The sequence below is a fragment of the Leptonychotes weddellii genome, chromosome 10, assembly GCF_054177405.1.
Source record: "Leptonychotes weddellii isolate Sample4059 chromosome 10, ASM5417740v2, whole genome shotgun sequence".
NCBI classification, from domain to species: domain Eukaryota; kingdom Metazoa; phylum Chordata; class Mammalia; order Carnivora; family Phocidae; genus Leptonychotes; species Leptonychotes weddellii.
Window position 1 is genome coordinate 16,281,930 of NC_138378.1, and position 24,509 is coordinate 16,306,438.

The following is a 24,509-nucleotide window of genomic DNA, read 5'->3' on the forward strand; positions in this document are numbered from 1 at the left end:
TGGAGAAATTGTTTTTTTACTTGTAGGAAGTGGCCCTTCTTCTGTAGAATTTCAGTTTGCACACTCCACAGTGTCCTCTAATCCTCTAAAGACTATAAGGTGGCTCCAGCTTTTTCCTGTGCTGCTTCTCTTGCACTTGAAGCAGCAAGCAGATAAGCGAACATGTCTCTTCTTCTAAACAGGCGACTGAGCCTAACAGATTTTCCTTTTCAAGGATGACATCAACAATGATGAATATTCATTTACTGCATAAGGGATAAAAGTCCAAAATGCCCAAGTAAGAAAGGCGAGAAGATTTTTTTTTTTAAACTATCATCTCTTCCTTTCCCTTCAAATTATCTTGGAGCTTAATTCACTTCCTTATTGTATAAAACTTAGCAAGAAAGCTCTTCCAGGAAGCCAAGTTAGGCTGTCATCTCCCTGACTCTGATATGTAAATTTCACTTAGTATAGATTAATTGCTTTTGCAGTTTTTTAATTATAGTACCTTTTCCCAAAGAGGAAGGGGCCACCGGCATAAGAAGACATACAGACAAAGATACACATGCACATGTATATCCAAACATATACACAGACCTATCCATATGTAGATACACAGGGCCTGTATGGCTGCAGCAAGGGGATCAGAAAGGTAGGCAGGTGTCAAGTCCGATCCTGGGGGGCCATATAATGTTGATAAGGCTTTGGGAAAATGCTTTGGTATTAGGAAAGCACCTTGGCACTTAATTAGGGAGGCCAAAGGAATTTTTCATTAAGGAACCTTAAAAGATGTAATGGATTCTGTCCTCAGCAACAGTTTTAGGATCAAATGCTTCTATGTGCCTATGAATTTCATATTTTTATTTCTTGAAATAGCATTTAGTAAATGTTAGCTTCATGGCATTAAAGCATGGTTTGGTGAGCAGGAAAGATGACCCATTCCAGTGTGTGTGAGGCCATCTGGTGTTCTTACTCCACATCTAGGGAGGAGTGCCTGAGGAGTAGGTTGATGGCCTTTTAGGCTGCGCTCTCTTAAATCAGGAGCTGAGCATTTTGATTGAGCTGGAGGTTGTTTTTTGTAAGCCAGGGTCTTGAGTGTTGGTGTTCATTTTGTTGAAGGCAGAGCATAAGCTTCGGCATTTCCACACATGTCAGAGTGGTTTATATTCTCTCTCTTGAAAGTCAAGAAACTGATTGGTTGGGGGCACCTGGGTGGCTCAGTCAGTTAAGCATCTACCTTCGGCTCAGGTCATGGTCCCAGGGTCCTGGGATTGAGCCCCTTGTTGGGCTCCCTGCTCGGTGGGGAGTCTGGGGAGTCTGGTTCTCCTCCATCTGCCTCTCCAAGAGAGAGCTCATGCTCTCTCTTGCTCTCTCTCAAATAAATAAATAAAATCTTAAAAAAAAAAAAAAAGAAAGAAAGAAACTGATCAGTGAACCTAGCCTAAGTGGAGGAACATCTGCTTGGATCTCTGATGCTCAGACTTTGCTGTGCCTAAGGAATCACCTGGACAGCTTGTTAGAAAAGTAGATTCCAGACTACATCCCCAGAGAGGGTGATTTATTAGGTCTGAGGTAGACCCAGGAATCTGCAAATTCAAAAGCTTGCCAGGTAATTAAAGTATACTTGGTTCTTAGACCATCCTTTGAGAAACAGATAAAAGATCACTGGGAAAATGGAGCATATTTACATTTTTATATTTAACATCCAAATAGAGGAAAAGAGATGAATGGTGTGGTGAGCCCTATGAAGTAATAAATATGTATTGGTTTCTGCCCTGGTTCCTGGCACAGAGCTCCTGAAACCCTTGTACGTTCCTGAGTGATAAGAATACCAGTCTCATCTCTTATTCTAATATTTGGTCTTTGACCCGTCCTTGACACAGTACTCCTGAAACCGTCTGGAGCTGGACTTAGGCTCAAGAGTGTGTTGGCATTCTTTCTGTTGGGGGATTTGTTTTTATATTCTGACCAATTATTAGAAGGAAGAAGACAAATGTGAAGACATACAAGTTCTGAGTAGAGACATGTGCTTGAAACCCACTGGGTTTTATGTGAAGTAGGGAGGAAATGTGAATGACAAGGGCAGAGACCCACTTCTGAAGCTTTGGACTAAGTCTCCATTCCTATTTTTCTAGGAGCACCTGGAATGCTTATTACTCTGTAATCCCCAGGGCTTTTTTTTTTTTTTTTTTAAGATTTTATTTATTTATTTGAGAGAGAGAGTGAGAGAGAGAGAGAGAGCATGAGATGGGGAGGGTCAGAGGGAGAAGCAGACTCCCCGCCGAGCAGGGAGCCCGACACGGGACTCGATCCCGGGACTCCAGGATCATGACCTGAGCCGAAGGCAGTTGCTTAACCAACTGAGCCACCCAGGCGCCCTCCCCAGGGCTTTTAAGTTAGGCTTGGGTACATAGTGGGCTTTTACTGATTCTGAAAGGAAACACTTACTAAATAATAATGCTTGATGAATACCTGCTTCTTTCTTTTTTCAGTATATTTTTAGTGCCTCTTGTGTGCCTTGCTTTATTTATGAGTACTTTTGATGGGAGTGGGATAGTTGAGGAAGGAAGGTGTCATAGAAGTGTCATCAGTAGTCCTCCCTATCTCAGAGGAGCTTTACGCGTTAGAGAAACAGTCTTGCGAGTGTTCCAAAAACAGGCAAAAATATAAACAAGTGAAAGAACCTAGTATAACTATATACAGAGTAACTGAAAGGATTTGCAGATTAAGAATGTTTCAGTTGTGGTCCAGAGAGTCAGTCCCTTGGAAGTGGTGAGAACTGAGCCAGGTATTAAAGGAATTAGTAGATAAGAAAAGACTTAAAGCAAAAAGACCAAAAGACATTTAAATAAATGTCCTGGGGGCCAGAGGGCTTCCAGTTCTGTTTTTTTTCTCGCTGTATTTACTTTTGTTTGCATTTATTTTATTTATTATTTTATGGCCATAAGTTTTTGTTTCTTCTGGGATATCTTTTTCTTCTGTGCAACCTCCTCTCCTGGTTGAGGAGCAGTCTGCTTTTTTTCAGTAAGGATCATCTCAGTGTCCAGGGAGAGCTCATGTACGAGTTAATCCGACCATGAACTGTGTAAATTCTGTGCCGCATCTTGGGGCCTTTGTTCACCTGGGTGTGCACCATGGCCAGAGTCTGCATCTAAACCCTGCACATTTTTAAGCCTGTGGGGTAAAGACTCAGCGCTCTTTGTGGGCCCCCGACCCCGGTGTGCAGCCCCGCTCTTTGGCCTGGGCACGCCTACCAGTTCTGCCGTTGTAGCTCCGGATCAGCTCCCAACTGCTTCTGTACGGCGCGGCCGTCGGATACTTGGGGCTTTTCGGATCTGCGTACCCTTGATGGCCTGGGCAGTTTCACATGTGTTCTTAAAGGGAACACGAAGATTTGAACCTCTTGATTTGCATGATTTTGTAGGGTTTTCTGGGTCAGGTGAATAGCAAATCACTTTCAGAGATGGTGGGGGTGGGGGTTGCTACTAGTTTTAAGATGGCCACAAGTATACTTTTATTTTCACTTCCTAACCAAATGATAGCGAAATGACAGGAAGGACGGAGGGGAATAAATCTTTAAAGATGAGAGATGTTGTGAATTTCTGGGCAAGGAACATCACTGTATCATGCTGGTGGATAAATGCTGTGGGGGGATCCCAACATGCAGGAGCTCTTTGTAGCAGAGATAGAAATGCTTCTTCCTCACAATAGACCTGGCAGCCCTGGAGAAGGGATGGGAGGCAGGCCAGAAGTGGAGGTGACTGATGAAGGGACTGTCTATGGGATGAGTGGTCATACGGCTTGTCAGCTCCAGGCCGAAATCAGGTAGTTACTCTAAAGAAATTGAGCAGTTTGCCCTGGGGGATGGTCTGGGGCTCCCACGTGGAGACTCCCATTGACAGGAAGGGGACTTAGGGCTAGTTGCTCTGCCTTTCCCTGCCAGTACCCTAAAAGGGGCAAGAGGGGCAGCTCCCTGTGTGTGCAGAGTTCTAGGCCAAGCTTCTCATTCAGGGCTGAGGCTTGGTCTCACCAGCCACCTATATTATCAACCTCATTTAATTTAATTTAATTTTATTTTATTTTATTTTATTTTATTTAAAGATTTTATTTATTTATTTGACAGAGAGAGCACAAGCAGGGGGAGGGGCAGAGGGAGAGGGAGAATCAGGCTCCCCGTTGAGCAGGGAGCCCCATGTGGGACTTGATCCCAGGACCCTGGGATCATGACCTGAGCCGAAGGCAGACGCTTAACGACTGAGCCACCCAGGTGCCCCTCAACCTCATTCATTTTAAACAAGAGCAATCCACTAAAGATCATGTTCCTGGAGTAGAAGTAGTTCCTGGGCTGTACCCCCAGCCACGTGCATGTCTGTGAAGGCGGTAACTGGCATCATGTGCTGTTTTCAGTTCTGAATTTGGGAATTACAGCAACTCCCTGTGGCAATAACTGATTTTTCCTGCTGACTTTGATGGATTTTTTATAAGGTTTAATTTAGAAATGGGATGATGAGTTATTTTGAAATAATGGGGTTTGATGGATAAAAATTTTTAATACCTGGAATCTATGGGGGCAGAGTAATAAATAACTCCTAGTAGAACAGCATTGTGACACATACCAGATCTTTCTCCTCATACTCAGATCCAGTGCTCAGTTTCTAACTCTCAGTTCTACCAAAGAAACCTGGAGGTTGGGGACTGGAGATGAGGCTGGGAGGAAAGTTTGAGAAAGTCTTGTCTATCTAGTGCTTTCATGTAATTTTCTGTAAGTAGCTACTGTAATGTAATTTCCTATTCAGAAGGCCCCCAAATTGCTTCTTTTCCTAATACAAGTTGCAGAAAGTAAAGATGTAGAAAATCTTCTTGGCTGATGAAGCTGTATAGAAGACAGCCGGAGAGCTTTGGGGTGAGGCCTCCTCATCAACTCTTGTTAGTTACATCAGATAGTCGTCCTGTGTGCGTGGTACAGTTTATATATTGCAAGTGTCTTGCGTGTCATAAATATGTGATAGATGCTTTCTCTAAATTTAGTAGATATGTGTTTTATTATAAAATCAAGTTCGACTAAAAATAAGTGCTTTGAGCCTCAAAAGTCTTGTTTGCCATTTTTCTTTCTGTCCTTGCAAGTTAGTTTGTTCTAACTCTGAAACCTAGAAAAGATTATAAAAATGAAATTGCTTTGATCTAGCCCCAAATGCCATTAAGTGGTGAGAGTATTGGGTCTTTGTATTATACAGAACTCCCTTGGTTACAAGTGACATAAACCCAACTTGAATTCAGTTAAAAAAAAAAAAAAAAGTAACAAAGCGTTCACTGACTTGAAGAATCAGACCGGGAAGTACAGTTGAGGATTCCGCCAGTGCTCTTTGCCTCCAATCCTCTCCTATATCTTTCTGGGTGTCAGCTGCATCCTTTGCAACTGCTTTTCTTCTGGAGGTTGAACTGTGGCTGCCTGCAATTATGGGCTCACAGCTTAACAACCTTATGTTGTAGGAGGAAAGAGATTCGTTTTCCTACCCAATCCTGCCAAAAATTAATTTTTTTTTAAGGAGGGTCTCCTAAGTTGGCCTGGCTGGGTCATGTGTCCATCCCTGGATCAGTCACTGTGGTATAAGGAATAGGATGCCGTAGCGCAGCCTGACCTTCTGCTCACTTTTGTAGTCTGGAAGGTCCATAGTGGTTATCAGCAAAAAAATGCTGAACAAACACACTGCCCACTTCAGTCATGGGATAGGTATATATCAAAATAAATATTTATGTTTTTTCTTGAACCATTTGAGAATAAGGTGCATATATCATGACTTTTTATCCCTAAGTACTCCCATGAGTCTTTCGTAAGAGTGAGGCCATTTTCTTATCTAACCATTGTCTAGTTACTGCTTTTGTACTTGCAACTTATTAGCAATCTGTGGGGAGACACTTTAAGATCATGCAAAAATCCTGCTCATCTTCACATTGTTCTCCCTAGATTTAGCATTCCTTGGTGGTTCTGGACTGTACTCATCTTTCCTATAGTGGTTACAAATTGATTTTCCAACTCCACCTTTCCTCTGCATTTACCGTTTGGGCTCTTTAGTAAGCAAGAGCCCTCCCTTCTCCCTTATTTATTCATTATTTATCCAGTACTGGTATGGATTCCTATTGTTCTCAGCTTCTATAATTCATTACTGTCCTTAGTTACTTTGGTGCTCAGATGGTCCCAGTTTTGACCCACAATAGCTCTTCAGGTTAACTCCTATGTCTTTTCGCCATGCTGCCTTCATTTTTTTTTAGCACTCCCTTACTTTCTGACATAGCAAGAATGTTTCAGGCTCATCTCATATCTTCCCTACCTCAGCCTTGGAATCGGCTATTTCTGTAAGGAACTTTGGTATTAGAAACCAAGTTGTGAGTGCTGAGTGTGCACATTGCTAATGGGGCATCTTCACTTTTTGGCTCTTTCAGTTGTCAAAGCAAGGGGGAAAATACACATACATGTGCACACATATGTACACACACCTATATGCACACATGCATAATATATCCATAATACATGTATGCACATTTATATGCATGTGTTCATGTATATGCTTATTTTAGAAAATCTGAGTCCATGCTGATACCTCCAATTTAGATACCCTATTATCATCCCCTTTTATCTTCCTTGCCTTACAGCATTTCATATTTACATCTTCCCTCTTCCTCAGTGAGAACCCCGGCTCCTCACATCAACACATCAACACATTTACTCGTTTGCTTAATCCTATATCACATCTAAAATGGCTTCAAAATTGCTTCACCCATATGCCTACCAAAAAGTTCAGGATTTTTTCACTGCTCCAAAAGCTGAAAGTATATAGTCAAATACAGTTGACCCTTGAGCAACACAGGTTTGAACTGCATGGGTCCACTTATATGCAGATTTTTTCCAATAAATATAGTACAGTACTGTAAATGTATTTTCTCTTCCTTAAAATTTTATTAGTAACATTTTCTCTAGCTCACTTCATTTTAAGAATACAGTATATAACACATAAAACCTACAAAATATGTGTTAATTGACTATGTTATCAGTAAGGCTTCTGGTCAGTAGTAGGCTACTAGTAGTTAGGTTTTTGAAGAGTCAAATGTTATACAGGGAGTTTTGCCTGTACAGGGAGTCGGTGCCCCAACCCCTGTATTGCTCAGGGGTCAACTCTACTATGTTCATAAATTAATGAGATTTTCCCCCTCTATTCAATGTGGGGGGATGGGGGGGACATACTTGGATTGATTTGTTTAAGCTTTTCACCTTTTTAAATTTTTTATTATGTAGAACTTAAACATGCTTCCAAAAATCAAATCTTTATAAAAAGATACTTTCAGAGAAGTCATTCGTTTCCCGTATCCCTTCCAACCCATTCCCCCCACCTATCCATTATGGATAATCATTGTTTTTTGGTATGTTCCTCCTGTAATTCTTTTTATTTTATTTTTATTTTTTTAAAGATTTTATTTATTTATTTGCCAGAGAGAGAGCACAAGCAGGGGGAGTGGCAGGCAGAGAGCGGAGAAGGCTCCCCGCTGAGCAGGGAGCCTGATGTGGGGGTGGGGCTCGATCCCAGGACTCTGGGATCGTGACCTGAGCTGAAGGCAGATGCTTAACCGACTGAGCCACCCAGGCATCCTTATTTCTTTTCTTTTCTTTTTTTTTTTTTTTAGAGGGAGAGTGATAGAATCTTTTTTTTTTTTTTTTTTTAAGATTTATTTATTTGAGAGAGGGAGCAAATGTGGCGGGGAGGGGCAGAGGGAGAGAATCCTTAAGCTGAGCGTGGAAACTGGCACAGGGCTCCATCCCAGGACCCTGAGATCATGACCTGATCCGAAATCAAAGGTCAGCTGCTTAACAGACTGAGCCACCCAGGTGCCCTGGGAGAGAGAGAATCTTAAGCAGGCCCCACGTCCAGCATGAAGCTCGATGTGGGGCTCGATCTCACAACCTTGAGATCATGACCTGAGCTGAAATCAAGTTGGACACTTAACTGACTGAGCCACCCAGGTGCCCCTCTTTTTAAAATATAAATAGATATATTTTCTTATTTTCCCTTTATCCTTCCACAAAAGGTAGCATAATACACCATTTTGCACTTAGCTTTTCACACTTAGCTGTGTATCTCAGAAATCATTCCACATCAGCGTGTAGGATTCTTAATTGTTTTTACAGCTGCATAGTACTCTACTGTAGGTATCTGAATTTGTTCACTTTTGTTTCTTTATGTAGGTAGTTTCTATTAATTTGCAATTACTAAACAGTGCTGCAGTGAGTAACCTCACTCGTGTATATTTTCATATCGTTGGAGGTGTATCTTTAGAGTATATTCCTATAAATGGAATTGCTAGTTCAAAGGGTATATACATATGTAGTTTTGTTACATATTATTTGACCACTATTTTTGAAGAACCTGGGTTTCAGAGAGCAAACAAGCATCCATGGACCAAATCCATCTGTAGGTAGAGCAGTTTGGAGGTTAAATGTCTTCATTTGATAAAACTCAAGCATAAAGTTTTCAAAAGTTATTCCAAAGAGGGAGAAAACACATTTCATCTAATCTTCCTGGACAATAAATTTGGTGATATTTTCTTGTGTCCTATTTGAAAATCCCATTTATAAGCGTACAAAGAATCTTTTCTTCCTGATACTTGTCTTTATCAGAAAAGTTCCAAGAAGAATTTTTGGAACTCAAAATTGATTCTGTTGCCAAAGGTAACCTACAGAAAATCACTTTGAAGATTTCCCAGCTAGAGTATCTTCTTACTTACCCACAGATAAGCAAGCAGGTTTCACCAGTCATTTTCCTGTTTTACCAACACATTTGAGAAGGTGTTCCCTCTACTCTACACTGGCCCCAGCTTCTGGCGAGGAAAATCTAGTAGTGTCCCAGCTTGACTTTGGAAGTGCCTCAGTAACTCTTCCTTACACTCATTACTTAATGTGATTCTGAAAAATGGAAGGCAAATATAAAATATGTAAAGTCTTTTTTTTTTTTTGTAAAGATTTTATTTATTTATTTGAGAGAGAGAATGAGAGAGAACACATGAGAGGGGATAGGGTCAGAGGGCAAAGCAGGCTCCTCGCTGAGCAGGGAGCCCGATGCGGGACTCGATCCAGGGACTCCAGGATCATGACCTGAGCCGAAGGCAGTCGCTTAACCAACTGAGCCACCCAGGCGCCCAAAATATGTAAAGTCTTGCAGTAAAGATTCGTATTTTGAGGAGGTTCCGTTCCTTAATTATGGCTTGAGCTTGGTTTAGTTTTGAGTTTGAGTTTGAGTGTGAGTTGAGTAGTTCTGAGTATATATATAAATATATACATATAATGAAGATTAAACATATAGACAAAGTGTTCTAATATAATGAAGTTATATTTAGTAGATAGATAAATTGATTTCAGTTGTTGGGAGAAAGGATTTCAGATTTTACAGAAGATTAAACAGGGCCCTGAGCATGTGATTGTTATGGTGACTCTTAGTATATTAATCAGCTATCTTTAAATTTGTGTCCAAAAAATTAAGCACAAACCTTCTTTTGTTGAGAGATCCATTTAAAAAACTGTCAACAACTATGGGTTTGTAGATTTATTTTTCTGTATTTGGGTCATTGGAATATTTTGTTGCTAATTCTTTTGGTCATTATTTTGAGATTCAAATAACATTAAAGGAGATTTAAAGTTTTTATATTCATTAAAAGGGAGACTAGGGTTTTAAAAAAAGCCAGAAAACACAATATGGTGTTAAAAGCAACAGGCTGTGGGTCACGCGAGCTGAGTGTGGACCTCTGCTGCTGACTTTGGGACCTTTACTGCTTTTAAACCTGTCTCTTCATCTGGAATATGAGGTTCATTTACCTGCCCTGACTCCCTCATGAGACTGTTGTTGTTAACAGTGAAAAGAGACACAGAACACACAAGTGCTTTATAGAACATAAATTGCTATACAGTTTTCTTAGTGAGAAGCTATATAACATGACATAAATATCCCATGAAAATTTAGAATCTTTATAAACTGTTTCACCTGTGTCTCCTCTTCTGAACTGATAAGTAAAATCTTTGTTTTTTCCTCCGTGTTTGAGAATACAAGTCCCTTATTGAAATTTATAATCCTCCAAAATGGCAAGACCCCTTGAATTTCATTTCCTCAGGTTGAACCAAAGTAATTTTCATAAAGAATTTTCTTGGTAGGTAGGCAAGCCAGTCTTCAGCCCGGAAAATCGAGGATGTACTATTTGTGCTGACCTGATTGAGGGTCCATGAGTAGTGAAGGGTGTTCAAGAGAGAGGCAGGCTGATTTCAGCAGTCAGCACGGATTGGTATTCCTGACAAAAGTTCATCATGCTGGGTTTCCCACCTCTAACAAGGCCATCTGTTTCTCTCTCTTCCCCCACACCTGATAGAAAATGCTAGTGATTTTGGCTCCTTCCTCATCTTCCATATTCTGTCCCTCGCTCACACTTACTGGTTGTATTTCTGCTGGACCTTTTAAATGATTTTCACCTTTGAGTTTTCATTGATTATATTTAGCCTAAGTCTTCATTTCCTCTTGCCTGGGCTTGCCATCTGGCCTTTGTCACACAGAATGAAGTCAAAACTCTCTGGCTTGGTATATACGAATTTCTTTGCAGCTCCATTCCTTAGTGCTTCTGTTCACTTGCCCTGTCATCCAGCCATGCAGACTGTCCTTTAACAGATGTGTGCTTAACACACTCTTCCATTCCCCAAGAATGCCAGGGTGGCTAAGAGCATGCCTGGGTTCAAATCCTTTCTTCACCATTTACTAGCCATATTACCCTGGAAATCTAACTGAACCTCACTGTGCTTCCTGATAAGATGAGGAGAGGAATAGTATCTGCCGTATAAGATTGATGTGAAGACTAAATGAGGTAATCCATGTGAGGGACTTAGAGAGCTGTACCTGTATGTAGTAAGTGCTGTATAACTAGTAGCCATAATTAGTATTACTACTACTGTTGTAATTGCTGTTCCATGTACATCCCTGCTCAGTTGCATTTTCCCACATTTCCCCAATGATGAGTGATCTTGATGCATCCATCTATTCAATAAGCATTTATTGGATGCTTACTATGTATAAAGCATAAAACTGCTCACTGTGAGGGGTACAAACCTTAATCAAGTACATGCTGTCCTCTAGGAACTTAGAGTCTAGTAGGAGAGATCAGAGACATATAAAATATTTATCCACTTATTTGTGGAGCAACTACACAGGATCCTCCCTCCGTGTGGTTCTGAGACTGATGTCATAGTTAATGACTAACTTTGGTGAAAGATCAGAGTTTGAGTACCTTTTTTTTTTTTTTTTTAAAGATTTTATTTATTTATTTGAGAGAGAGAATGAGAGACAGAGAGCACGAGAGGGAAGAGGGCAGAGGGGGAAGCAGGGAGCCCGATGCGGGACTCGATCCCGGGACTCCAGGATCATGACCTGAGCCTAAGGCAGTCGCTTAACCAACTGAGCCACCCAGGTGCCCTGAGTTTGAGTACCTTAAGCAAAGCACAGCTGAGGTGCTTTGGAAATATGGAAAAGAGATTTTATCAGCTAGGAGGGTCAGGAAAAGCTTTTTAGGGGCGCCTGGGTGGCTCAGTCGGTTAAGCGTCTGCCTTCGGCTCAGGTCACTACCCCAGGGTCCTGGGATCGAGCCCCACATCAGGCTCCCCACCCAGCAGAGAGCCTGCTTCTCTCTCTCCCTCTGCTGCTCCCCCTGCTTGTGTGCTTGCTTGCTCTCTCTCTCTGTGTCAAATAAATAAATAAAATCTTAAAAAAAGAAAGAAAGAAAAAGAAGAGCTTTTTAGAGGTGTTGCCATCTTAGCAGGACCATGCAGGATGGATAGACTTTGCCTGTCTTCTCCTCTCTCAGGAGGCATTCAACTACTGCCCTGGGCTATGGCTCTAGGTGGCCTGTAGGGTTTTCAGAATTGTAACCTCCTCGAGGGCAGGGACAGTATTGTTTTCATTTCTGAGTTCCTAGAACTTAACTCTGAGTCTTATGTAGACCATTTTCAGTAGAGGATGGTGACAGATTAGGGAAATGTCTCTTCTCATGTAACTTAAAGGGAGATTAAAATTTATTGATTCTCAGTATCTTAATATCTAGCAATTAAAGTTACTAAAGAAGACATATAAACTGAAAGTGAGGTTGTTGGAGATGTTCATATTATTTTATTTCTTACCACATTAATCATAGCCAAAATAGTCATGATAGGGTATAAAAAAGTGAACTCTGCATCAAGCCATGTAGGTATTTCCTCCCATATTTCTGTGTAGTTCTGGGAAGAAACTCTTGTAGATTCCCCATTAAAGCCTACCCTAGGACAAGAGTTCCAGGATGTGATACCGTAAGTTTCATCACGTGAGAACTTAGTTTTAAAAACTGCCCAAGAGTTTTAATTCTGAATTTCTCCTTGTAGCAAGGAGCAAGGACCAACCCCAGTGGAGAGAAAGAAGAAAGGAAAGAGGAAAAGTGAAACCACAGTGGAAAGTTTAGAGCTGGATCAGGGCCTGCCGAACTCATCCCTGCGGAGTCCTGAGGAGTCCACTGAGTCTGCAGACAGCCAGGTACAGCTGTGACCGGGAGCCCTGCTGGAGGTTATGGCTGCCACACAGATCTCGCTGACGTGGGTTCTGTTGCCTTTCTCTCTCCATCTCCAGGCCACACCCCTTGTGCACAGACGCGGGCTGGGCTTTCACTGTTGCGGGGGTGGAGCACCGAAGACCACAGACTTTTTCCCATAACATCCTGATCCTTATACTAATGATCTCCCAAGGTTTTGTTTTAGTGGTGTTTGCTTCCTTCTTGGGAAGGAGCATGGTATTAGGCTGCAGAAAGAATGAATATGGAAAACAGAATTGTGGGGCACTCTGGGTAAGGCTTGAGGGGCCTGACTTGCCATGTAGGTAATGCTTTTAGGGCTCAGAGTGCTAGTGCATAATCCCAGATACTGGAAAAGTCAGAGATGTCTATATTAATTTTGCCAGAATAGTCAAGGAAGTTTGGCTAAACATGGAAACAAGGAGTTGCCCACCTGAATGAGATTTCTAAAACTATGCCTAAGTAAGCCCATGACTGACTGGTAGGAATTTCCTCCCTCTGTTGAGGCATCCTGTCTTGGATAGGGGTTCTGATATTTGAAAGTGCTGTTCCTCGGATATCCACAACAGTTTATCTGGGTTATGCTGCTGCAACGGGGCCCTGTAACATCATCCAGCTACCGCACCTTCAAGTATCCTCTGAACCCTCATAGATTCCTAGATGGTCTTCATTGTAGGAAAGTGTCAGCATCTGATGTCACGGTGGTAATAAGTAGTAGTGTCTGGGGTGTCAGAGCAGAGACCCCCCTCACTGCCTGTGAGCTCAGGCTAGTGGCTGTCAGGTGTCCTGATGGGCCGAGCAGCGGGCATGGCGGGTTGATGGGAGTTGGCAGGGGTTTGAGTGTTTCCAGGATGGTGATCTGTACATGGGACTGGGGGGCAGGTTTTCATGTGGAATCCCTCAGGTAAAATTAAATGTAGAGGTGACCTGGTGTAGAAACACAGTGGGAACACAGAGAGAGGCCCAGGATGTATGCTTTAAAAAATAAGGGAGGTAGTGTTTGGTTTTGGTTTTTGCTCTTTAAGGTTGAAGTATTGGAGAGAGAACCAGCTGGGGAATGGTTCCCAGAAGTGTTTCTGCTGCTTGGATATGATGTGTACATGAGACGAACCATGTGCTCTTCTGTTTGAGGAAAGCCACTGGGCTGCTTTGTTGTAGGATGTTTTCTCTCTACAAGGTCACAAGTTACTTAATTATAGATGAGTCCTCAGATGGTGACTCATGAATCTTGTTTTGTCACAGTTAAGATGTCTCCTTGCATTTCAAGGAGTGGTATGAGATTCTCAAAGTAAGTCTTAATAAAATTGATATTACTTAGTTTTTAAAGAAATATATGGTAAGTATGGTGAATTTGACTAAAACCAAAACAATTCTATCTCCCTAAAGTCAGAGCTTCCAGCTATGCTGGAAGGGATCTGAAAGATGATGGAGTTTACTTCCCATCCCTGTTTTACTGGAATAGAAATTGATTCCAGAAAGAAGAAAAAAGTCACTGTCATTGATGAACAAAACACATCTCAACTGGATTCTGAGACTAGATGTACCTTCTTCTCAGGGGATCTTGGCAATTTGGAACCTCTCCCTCAGCTAGATTTCATTTTGAGTGAATTTAATTCTTAAAAGAGTTGTGTTTAAGGAAGATCTCTTGTGTAAAGTAGGAAAGGCCTCCCATGCATGTTAGTGAGTGTAGATGAGTGTATTCTTTCCCGTGCAAGCTTTTGCCTTTGACTCACAGAGCGTCTCTCTGATGGGTATGTTTGCCCTGCAGAAACGACGCTCAGGACGGCAGGTGAAGCGCAGAAAATACAACGAGGACCTGGACTTCAAAGTGGTAGATGACGATGGGGAAACAATCGCTGTTCTCGGGGCTGGCCGGACATCCGCCCTCTCGGCTTCTACACTGGCTTGGCAGGCAGAGGTATGGCCTTTGGATTGGGGTGCTGGCCTTGGCTGGACGGTCATTATGGCCCCATTTTGGGTGTAGAGGTTAGTTAAAAAAATCTTTAAAAGGGAGGGGCACCTGAGTAGCCCAGTCAGTTAAGCGTCTGACTCTTGATTTTGGCTCAGGTCATGATCTCAGGGTAGTGAAGTGTGGCACTGGGTGTGGAGCTTGCTTAAGATTCTCTCTCTCCTTCTCCCTCTGCCCCTTTCCTACCACTCTCTCTCCAAAAAAAAGAGAAGAAGAACGTGCTAGATACAGTGACTACACAGAATCGGAAATGGATAGGAAAGGGGGGAGGTCAGGATTTTAGAAGAGGCATTTCCAACGTGAACTAAAGCCCACAGCCTGAATGGTACTGCGGGTTGTGGTATGATAGACAGACAAGCTCAGCTGGATGCTGGGGTCTGATCTGAGGAGTGGTGGGAGATGAGCCCTGAGTGGTAGGAAGAGTCATATTATGCAGGGCCTAGATATTAGCTAAAGTATTTGGCTTTTATACTGCAGATCAAATGGTAGGGGGGGAGGGGGCACTGAGGTCAGGGTTCAAGCAGAGAAGAAACAGGATGGCCCTATTTGCACTTTAGGGATTTCCATTGGCAGCAGTTTCAAGGAGGAAGAGGGACCTGATATCCAGACGCTAGAAGGAAGAGAGGTAAATGTTGAAAAGGTCTGTGCCAAGGAGCTGACAGAGAAGACATTAGAAGCAAAAGAAGAAACAGGCTGTGCATATCGGAGGGGCATCCTTGCCAGCAGCACATTCTGGGACACAGCCTGGCTGTTGTTACGGAATCAGTGTCGCTGACTTGGCAGAATTCACGCTCTGCATGCGTGGCAGAGCACAAATACCTGTCCTTCCTCCTGGGCACGAGGGTGGCTTACTGAAGCCGATAATACTTTATCTTTTTAAGCCACCTTGCCTCCAGCTTAAAGCATTTTCATGTAATTTCACATACCCTTTCACTCTGTGTTTGCATGGAAAGGAGCTAGGGGCAGGGGTCATTGTCCCTGTTCTAGCAATCAAGAAACAGGCACAGAACCATCCAGGTCATGGGTGACCAGTGGCTAGCATGTCAGAGTTGATTTCAGGGCTCTCTGCCAACCAAGAGTTATCCAAGCAGTGAACACAACACTTAATAGGACTAGCAATTTCATGTACGGTCAGTGCAGTACTCTTCACACAGATAGTTAAGAGTAGTCCTTGCAAGACTGCTGTGAGGCGCTAGGATTGTATTGCTCCGGAATGGGTTTTCCTTCCTTGGACATGTTATGGTTGGTTTGGTCATCAAAACACTACAAGGGAATTTATTTTCTCCTGGTAGTCATTTAGCCTGCCGTTAACTATATTTCAGCTGTTGTTATAACTTCTTTCCTGGTACCTGAACGGCAGCATTAGCTGATCTGACAGAAATAATTCAGGAAATTTTATGTATCTTAACAAGGCTCTTTTTATCCTCTTCAGGGTACAACAAGAGAGCTAATCTATGGTGAAACATAGGTAGAATTTGAATTTGTATTAATTATGCCTCAAAAATTGGCACTAAATTTAGGCAGAAAGAGGCCTGATACGTGGTTTGGCGAGCACGGGGATCTGGCCCCTGTGGCCCAGGCCTGGCCCAGCAGGCAGGGCGGATAGACAGCCTGCAGGGCATTGAGCGGGCCCCACTCCGTGCTCCGCAGAGCCCCTAGCTGCTGCACCTCCTGCTCCACTTGCATCTGGTTTATGTTTGGGGCTTCCTGGTGAGGTTTGAACAGATTTCCCAGGCTGATGCAAAGTCTGAAAGCCATGAATCTCATCTAGGATTCCAGACAATCCTCAGTGCCCAGTGGCACAGAAAAGCAGTTGAAGAAGATGAGGCTTTTTCTTGTGTCCTTCTCCCGAGGCCTTTTGGATGGGTGTCCACCTGCTTGCTGCCTTTGGCTTAGGCAGAGAAGGGTGTGGAGTCACCACCAGAAAGGCCCTGCTGCTCCCTCATTGCATTTCTGTGCTGTGTCTTATCAGCATGCTCTGCCCGGTTCTGTGGCCCTGGCCCCTGGCCCAGCCCCAAATTGCAACCTCAGCATTGTTATCTGGTGGTGAGTTGCTAAAAACATCTTTACACATGATTCACTGGAGCCCAGGACTGACATGGTAGCACAGCCCTGCTTTGGAGTCTGGAGGACAGTACCCAGACTGGGATATGGGATTCTGCGGCAGGAAATAAGTTTCCATCCTGACTGTGACTCTTTGCTTTCTTATTCTTTGTCAGACGTATGTTGGTGCCTGGAACAGAGACAAACTTTTGCAGTTGTTGCACATTTACAGTGTATAGATTTTTACAAGGCTATCTCAGTTTCTGCCTTCTACAATTTGTGCAGCTTATGTGACTTTGCCTTTTAGAACAGAGGACTTTAATTTGGATGAGGCTTCAATTCCCTGTGCCGTCCCTGTGCCTCACTCGGTGTCTCTGCAGCCAGCCCTCTGTTGCCTGGCCTTTTGCTGTGCCTGGCAGGCTGAGCCCAGTTGTTTCCTTCCTCAGGAACCCCCCAGCTCCCCCGAGCTGTGGGGGGAGTGCCCCTGCTCTGTGCTCTAAGGTGGTTGCTTCTTAACTCCTATATTAAATCAAAATTCCTGCCTGATTTTTTTTTTTTTTAAGTAGGCTCCACACCCAGCATGGAGCCCAACACAGGGCTTGAACTCACAACCCTGATATTAAGACCTGAGCTGAAATCAAGAGTTGGACGCTTAACCGACTGAACCACACAGGGCCCCCCTCCCCGCCTGATTTTTTTAAAAACGTGGCCACACACTATCTGTTTACCCCCATTTATTTCCCCTCTTCATTCTGTGTAATGCTTTTGCTCTGCTAAGACTGTTTACTTAGTGTTCCGTATATGCATCCTGTTTTCCTGTGGACTCATTCTTTCATCCTTTGGATTCACTTCAGCTTTCCTTCCTGCTTGTTGTCTTCTTATGAGCCATCATTCCTTAGGGCCCAATTAAAACCTCACCTATTCTGTGAAATCCAAGCTATTCTTGCTTTCTGCACTCTTGTTGGACTTCGGGTTACCGTCACACCACTTAGAATTTACCCTGGGACGTTTCTAAGAAGAATGTTTTATTTTGCTTTCCCTGCATGAATGTAAGCCCCTGAGACTGGCCATCTCACTCGATGCTACTTTTGCACCCTCCATGACACTCAGTAAATACTTGGTGATTTGAAAAGTGATTTGCTTCTTGCTAGAGCCTCTCCCATGTGCTTACCTAAGTAGAAATAAATCAGGTGGTTGGTTGAGGTTGGGGGCAACTTGGGTTGGAAATTTTTGAAATTTTCCCTAAGGAAAAAAAGTTTAAATTATATGAGTCTCTGACATGAAAGAGAATGAATTAAAATGGCCTTCTTTGAAGGATAATTTGAGAAAATTCCAAGTAGCTGAGAACAGATGGTTGTTATGGAAGTTGTTTTTGGCAAGCAGATTTAGTTTATATCTGTGTGTATCTGTATACACTGAGTGTTTATACACATATGATCATGCTTATGCACAATCTCTGTTTAGAAAAGTCCTAATTCTCTAGTTTCCTTCCTACTTTGATGTGTATTTTGGAAATGCTATTCCCTTTTCCTTTTATTAGGATAGGGCAAAACCTGCTCTCAGTATTTTCATGATAACCACTGATTTTTTTTTTAATGCTAGTGTTCATCCCCCTTTCTTTAACCAGTGCCAAAAGATAAATTGAAATTTTATCTCAAATTCCTTAATTTTTTACTAGAAAATGTTCTATGGTGAAGAATGTTTGAAGCCCTCTGTCTTTTTATTACTCAGAGTAAAGTTCTGTCCTTTGTTGTCCACGTGTTAGTCTTTCCTTGGATTTGGCTGGTCCTGCTTAAAAACTCCAAATAGCCATCAGAATCCTACCACTAAAAACCATCTTCTTCTATTCTTCATAGTAGACAGGAATAAGAATGTTCGAAGCAATCTGGTAGTGAGGAAGAGGTCTTTGTTCCTTTCATTGTGTGTGCGTACATGTATGAATGCTCCCTGGCTAGTCTGGGTTATACAGACTTGAGAGTAGGTAGGAAAGGTAGTCAGCAATTATGAGAGTTTAATGCCGGTTAACAGCGATCTAACTCAGTGCCCTGTCTTCTGTGTTCCCATAGCACTTGCTTTATGCTATTACAACCACGTTGTATTACAAAATCTCTATTTATTCAAAAATACTTACTGAGCACCTGCTACATGCCATGGACTGTTTTGTGCTGGAGATAATCTCATGGAACAAAAGAGACAAGAATCCCTGCTCTCACAGAGGGAACCAAGCAAATGGAGCAGGAAGCCTGCAAAACCATGACCCATGCACGTGCTCTCTCCCTCACATTTGCTGCATTTTGAAACTCGTGGGATAGAAGGCCAAACGGTGAAGCTCAGAGCTTCCAAAGGGTGGCAGTAATGAGGTAGAGGCTGGGAATAAACCAAAAATATAATAAAATTGTGTAGTTTTTCATGGTGGTAAGTCCTATGGAAAAAAATCAGAAGAGGAGTGATGTGGAATTGACGAATGAGGGTTGCAGTTTTAAATAGGGTGGTCCTTTTTGGCCTCACAAAGGTAACATTTGAGCAAAGAATTGAAGGAAGTAAAGGAGCGAGGGAGTCATGAGGGAGAGAAGAGCATTTCAGGCAGAGGGAATAGCCTATGCAAAGTGTCTGGGGTAGACACAGGCTGCCAGTGTATGTGAGGAAAACACAGGGAGACCTAAGAGGTAACAGGAGGTGGGAGGTGAGATCCAGCAGAGTTTGTAGGCCTTTGAAAGATCCTTGGTTTTACTCTGAGTTAAGAGAGAAGCCTTGTAAGCAGTTAAAGCAAAAGAGGGACATAATAAAAAGGGCCATTCTGAATGTTGTATTGCAAATAGACTAGTTGAGCAGGAGTGGTAGCAGGGAAACTAGTTAGAAGGTTTTTGGGAATAATCTGGGTGAGAAATTAAGGTGGTTTAGACCAGGGTAGAAGCAGTGTTGGTGGTGACAAATTGCTGGATTCTGGACATATTTTGAAGATGGAGCCAACATGATTTCTTGGCTAATCAGACATGGTATGTGGAAAGAAAAGAGGAATCAAGGATTACACTAAGAGGGGCACCTGGGTGGCTCAGTTGGTTGGGCGGCTGCCTTAGGCTCAGGTCATGATCCCAGGATCCTGGGATTGAGCCCTGTGTCAGGATCCCTGCTCAGCTGGGAGTCTGCTTCTCCCTCTCCCTCCCCCTACTTGTGCTCTCTCTCTCTCTCTCTCAAATAAATAAAATCTTAAAAAAAAAAAAAAAAAAGGATTACACCAAGATTTTTGGTTTGAACACCAAAAAGGATGGAGTTCCCTGTCACTCAGATGGGAGAAAACTGCAGGTGGAATAAGTAGGGGTGGGAGGTTGGCTAGGCTAGCAGGACTTTTCTTGTAGACATCTTAAGTGTGAAATACTTCGGAGGTAATCAAGTGGAGATGGCAAGTAACGAGTAGATACATGAGTGTGTGAATTGAGGGGAGGTTCTGAGCTGGATACGTAAACTTGGCTGTTGTCATGATGTAGCCCATATTTAAAACCACTTGACTGGACAAGATCAGCAGGAAATGAGTATAGATAGAAAAGAGTAAAAAGTAGGCTCTAGGGAGCTCCAGAAATTAGAGTTGATACGGGAGGATTCCTACTTCCAGGGAAGATACAGTAGGTCATAGCAGGGTAACACTCACTACAAGGAAAAGAAAAACCATAAATTGCAAAGAATATATTTTTAAAGACATCTGATATCTGTGGAAGCAACAAGAATTAGATGAACTAAAATTCCAGACAGCAGAGAACTATTCCTAGATGAGCTGACAATTATAGACTGTTTCTTCTCTGGAAGCATTCCTCAATTCTGGGCATGGGTTGAGGATCAGGTTTGGTGCAAACAGACTACTCTGGGTAGAAGAGAAACCATCTGACCCTGTTGGTGATGGAGTATACAGGGCTGGTGAGATGATTGGAAACTAGAGGAATCCCCGAAGCAACGGGCTTTCCCCAGGAGACTTGTTGAATTCTGGGGTAGCCCAAGAAGTTAGTGGCTCGTCCAGAAGGCAGATTTCAATCTGTGTACCATGAGACTGTACTTAGAGGGAAAATCTCACTAAAGGGATGGGCCTACTATAGAAAAACGGACTCTCCCTTAAGAGAGATTTTAACCTGCTTGGGATTGAAGACTCCAGGGCTCAGGAGTAAAAAGATCTGCCAGACTCGAGCAGATTGATGTTCAAGAAACAGGGTAAAACAAGAGATGGACTGAATTTTAACAGTAACACAGCCCTGACCCAATTCAGTCTCTGATTGGACTTAAGGGACCACCCCCTCTCATAGTTTGTCTAAGAGAAAATAGGAAACAGTTGTGGAAAATATTGTTTGGAGCTGCTATGGTTCCTTTATTCATAAGATCTACCATAAGTAAAAAATTACTGGACATTTGAAAAGGCAGGAAAAAATGTGACTAAAAAGCAAGAGAATATATATAATACAAGCAGACCCTAAATGATCCAGATATTGGAGTTAGCAGAAAAGAACTTTAGAATAACTGTGATTGCTATGTGAAAGAAAATAAAAGAAGTTGGGCAACAAAGTTTCAAAGTGACGAATTCCAGAGAAATGTATCTGTAAAGAGAATCAAATCAACAGTCTGGAATTGAAAATTCCAATTTAAAAACTTAGAACACAGTGGAGGACTTTAAAAGCAGATTAGGTACAGCAGAAGATAAGATTGGTGACTTTGAAGACAGTCAATAGAAAATGTCTAACCTGAGACATAGAGAGAAAAGAGAATGCAAAGAACAGAACAAGGCATAAGAAACAATTGGGGTGCAGTGAAAAGGTGTAATGTATATCTGATTAGATCCTAGGCATGGAGGAGAGATGGGGAAGAGGAGTATTTGAAGATAAAATTAATGGCCAAGACCCACCCCCCCCAAACTGATGGGGGGTATCAACCAGTAGATTCAACATCAGGTATAACTTCCATGCAGGAAAAATACAAAAGTGAAAACCATACTCAGGCATATCTGAAACTGTAGAAAACCAAAGACTGAAAAACCACTAAATAAAAACTGAGCACTAACATTGTATTAAATGGTATGATATTGAATACTTTCCTCCTGAATTTGGGAATAAGAAAAAAATTACGCTATTATCATTATATTCAGAAATGCACTGCAGGTCCTGGCTACTGCAGTAAGGAAAATGAAGAAATAAAAAGTTTAAAGATTGGAAAGGAAGAAGTAAGATTCATTATTTGTAGATGACATGACTGTATATAGAAAATTCAACAGAATTGGCAAACCATTAGCCTTAAGAAATGTGGATTTATCTAAATTTTTGGATACAAAGGCAATATACAAAACCATCTTTTATTTCTATAAACTAACAACATGAAATCAGGAAAGGAAAACTGTAAAATGTCATTTGTAACATCATCAAACATACTAGATATCCTAGAATAACTCTCAAAAGATACCCAGGCCCTCTCTATATGAAAAACATTGCTGAAAGAAATGAAAGGAGACCTAAATAAATGGAGCGATACATAACGTTCAGGTATTCAGTATTGTTAAGATGTTGGTAATTCAGTCCCAATCAAAGTCTAAGCAGGGTGTCTTTTGATACAAGTTAATAATTAGAAACAGAAAAGACCTAGAATAGCCAAGGCAGTCTTTAAAAAAAACTAAGTTATAATGCAGACTTATAATCAAGCTACAGTAATGAAGACATGGTAGTGTTGCCAGAAGAACAAGTAGACCAATGGAACAAAACAGGAACACTGCTCAGTAGGACTCCTACTAGCCACATGTGGCTATGAAGCACTTGAGATACGGCTAGTCTGAATTCAGATGTGTTTTAAGTGTGAAGTACACATTGGATTTTAAAGACTTAGTATGTAAAAAGGATATAAAGTATTTCGTTAATAATTTTACATTGATTTCATAGTGAAATGATAAGTTTTTAGATATATTGGCTTAAGTAAAATATATTTATTAAAATTAATTTCATCTGTTTGTTTTTACTTTCTTAATGTGGCTACAAGAAAATTTTAAATTACTTTATGTGGCTTAATGAATGACCTTGGTAGCAGCAAAAGATTCTTTAAACAGGACACAAGAATACGTAAGAGAAAAGATTGGTAAGGTAGATTATGTAGAACTTCTGTTCATCAAAAGACAAATTTACAGAATCAAAAGGCAGATCATAGATTGATAAATAATACTTGTAATCTATATAACTGGCAGGAGTTTTATTCAGAAGTGTGTAAAGAACTCTTGCAAATTAAAAAAAAAGGACACTTCTTAAAATAGGCAAATGACTTGAGCAGGACCTTCACAGAGAGGTTGCCTTCATTGCCAATAAGCATATGAAAAGATGCTCAGCATCCTTAGTTATCAGGGAAATGTGAATTAGAGAGATAATACTACATGTTCATGAGAATGGCTAAAATTTTAAAGACAATATCAAGTCAGCTGGAACTCCTCCCATACATTGCTGATGGGTGTAAAAATTGTTACAATCACTTTGGAAAAAATTTTGACAATATTCATTAAAACTAAATGTACAACCTACCTCATAACCTAGTAATTCCACTTTTATGTATATAACCAAGGTAAATGAGTACATTTGTCCCCCAAAAGACATACAATTTATATGAACGTTGGAAACAAACCAAATATTCCTCAACAGTAGAATGGATAAATAAATGGTAGTATATTTATGCAACAAAATACTATGCATAAATACAGAAGAATGAACCACATACTATATAATTCCATTTACATGAAGTTTAGTAATAGGCAAAACCAATCAATGGCAGTAGAAGTCTGAATAGTGGTTACTTCCGATGGGGGCACGAGTCTTCCAGAATGTCAGAAATGTTATGTAACTTGATCTGGGTGGTATTTATACAAGTGTATATGTGTATATGTAAAAATTCATCGATTGTACACTTGAGATCTCTATATACTGTAAGTATGCCTTAGCTTAATAACTTTTAAAGTGTTCTGTTAGCAATATCTGGTAGTTCCTTGCTGATGAAGACTACAGCTCATCTCTTTCTGTAAGACCAGTGAAGAAACATAAAAGACACTCAATAAATAATATGAAAGAAATTTAGGAAGGAAATGAAATAGGAAGTTAGGAAGGAAGTTGGTTCATTAATCTACTTTCTCTTAACCTAACACCTGTTCTTTGCTCACGGCCCACTTGCCACAGTCAGAGCTCTGTTGGCTGCAAGGTTGGGGTAGTGATCTTCCGGCTTAAGAAAGTACACCCAGTTCTGGCCTTTTGCTGTTAGCCGTCCTGACAGTATTAGATAGATCCAAGTGTCTGGAGAAGGGGGAGAATTTTTGATTAAGTGATGTAGATTAAGAATAATAACCATTTCCAGTCTGTGACGCTAGTGAGTTTGATGCTTTATTCCCTCATGTGTCTCCTCTCTTTCCCTGTTGCTTGTATTTAGCATTCAGAGTGACAAGCATTTCTTGTCACCCACTGCTGCTGGGCCTCTTCAAGGTATTAGCTATAGCAGTGGATAAAACAAATAGGAATCCCTGCCCTCAGAAGGTTTATACTGTAATGGGGGAAGACAGGCAACAGTCAACTGCCTTCTTCCCCTTTCCTTACTTGTGCTTAAGAATCAAGCAGAATGGGGCGCCTGGGTGGCTCAGTTGGTTAAGCATCCAACTCTTGATTTTGGCTCAGGTCATGATCTCATGGTCATGATATTGAGCCCCATGTTGGGCTCTGTGCTGAGCTGAAGCCTGCTTCGGATTCTCTCTCCCTGTCTCTCTGCCCCTCCCCCCACGCCCACTCCCACCTCCTTCCTATCCCCCCACCCCTACTCATGCACAGGTGTATGCACTCTCTCTCTTTTTTTTTTTATTCTTATGTTAATCCCCATACATTACATCATTAGTTTTAGATGTAGTGTTCCATGATTC

At 41.7% G+C, this 24,509-nt stretch overlaps 1 protein-coding gene across 6 annotated transcripts in view; it reads left to right on the plus strand.

Annotated features, from left to right (window-relative positions):
* The window catches only part of CHD6 (chromodomain helicase DNA binding protein 6), a 196,162-nt gene that overhangs the window by 68,643 nt on the left and 103,010 nt on the right, over nucleotides 1–24,509 (plus strand). For all 6 annotated transcript variants that reach the window (XM_081832767.1, XM_081832770.1, XM_081832768.1 and 3 more), the window contains 2 exons: nucleotides 12,413–12,560; nucleotides 14,363–14,512. In XM_081832767.1, coding sequence (XP_081688893.1) covers nucleotides 12,413–12,560; nucleotides 14,363–14,512 — 298 coding nt within the window. The remainder of the gene's footprint in view (nucleotides 1–12,412; nucleotides 12,561–14,362; nucleotides 14,513–24,509) is intronic.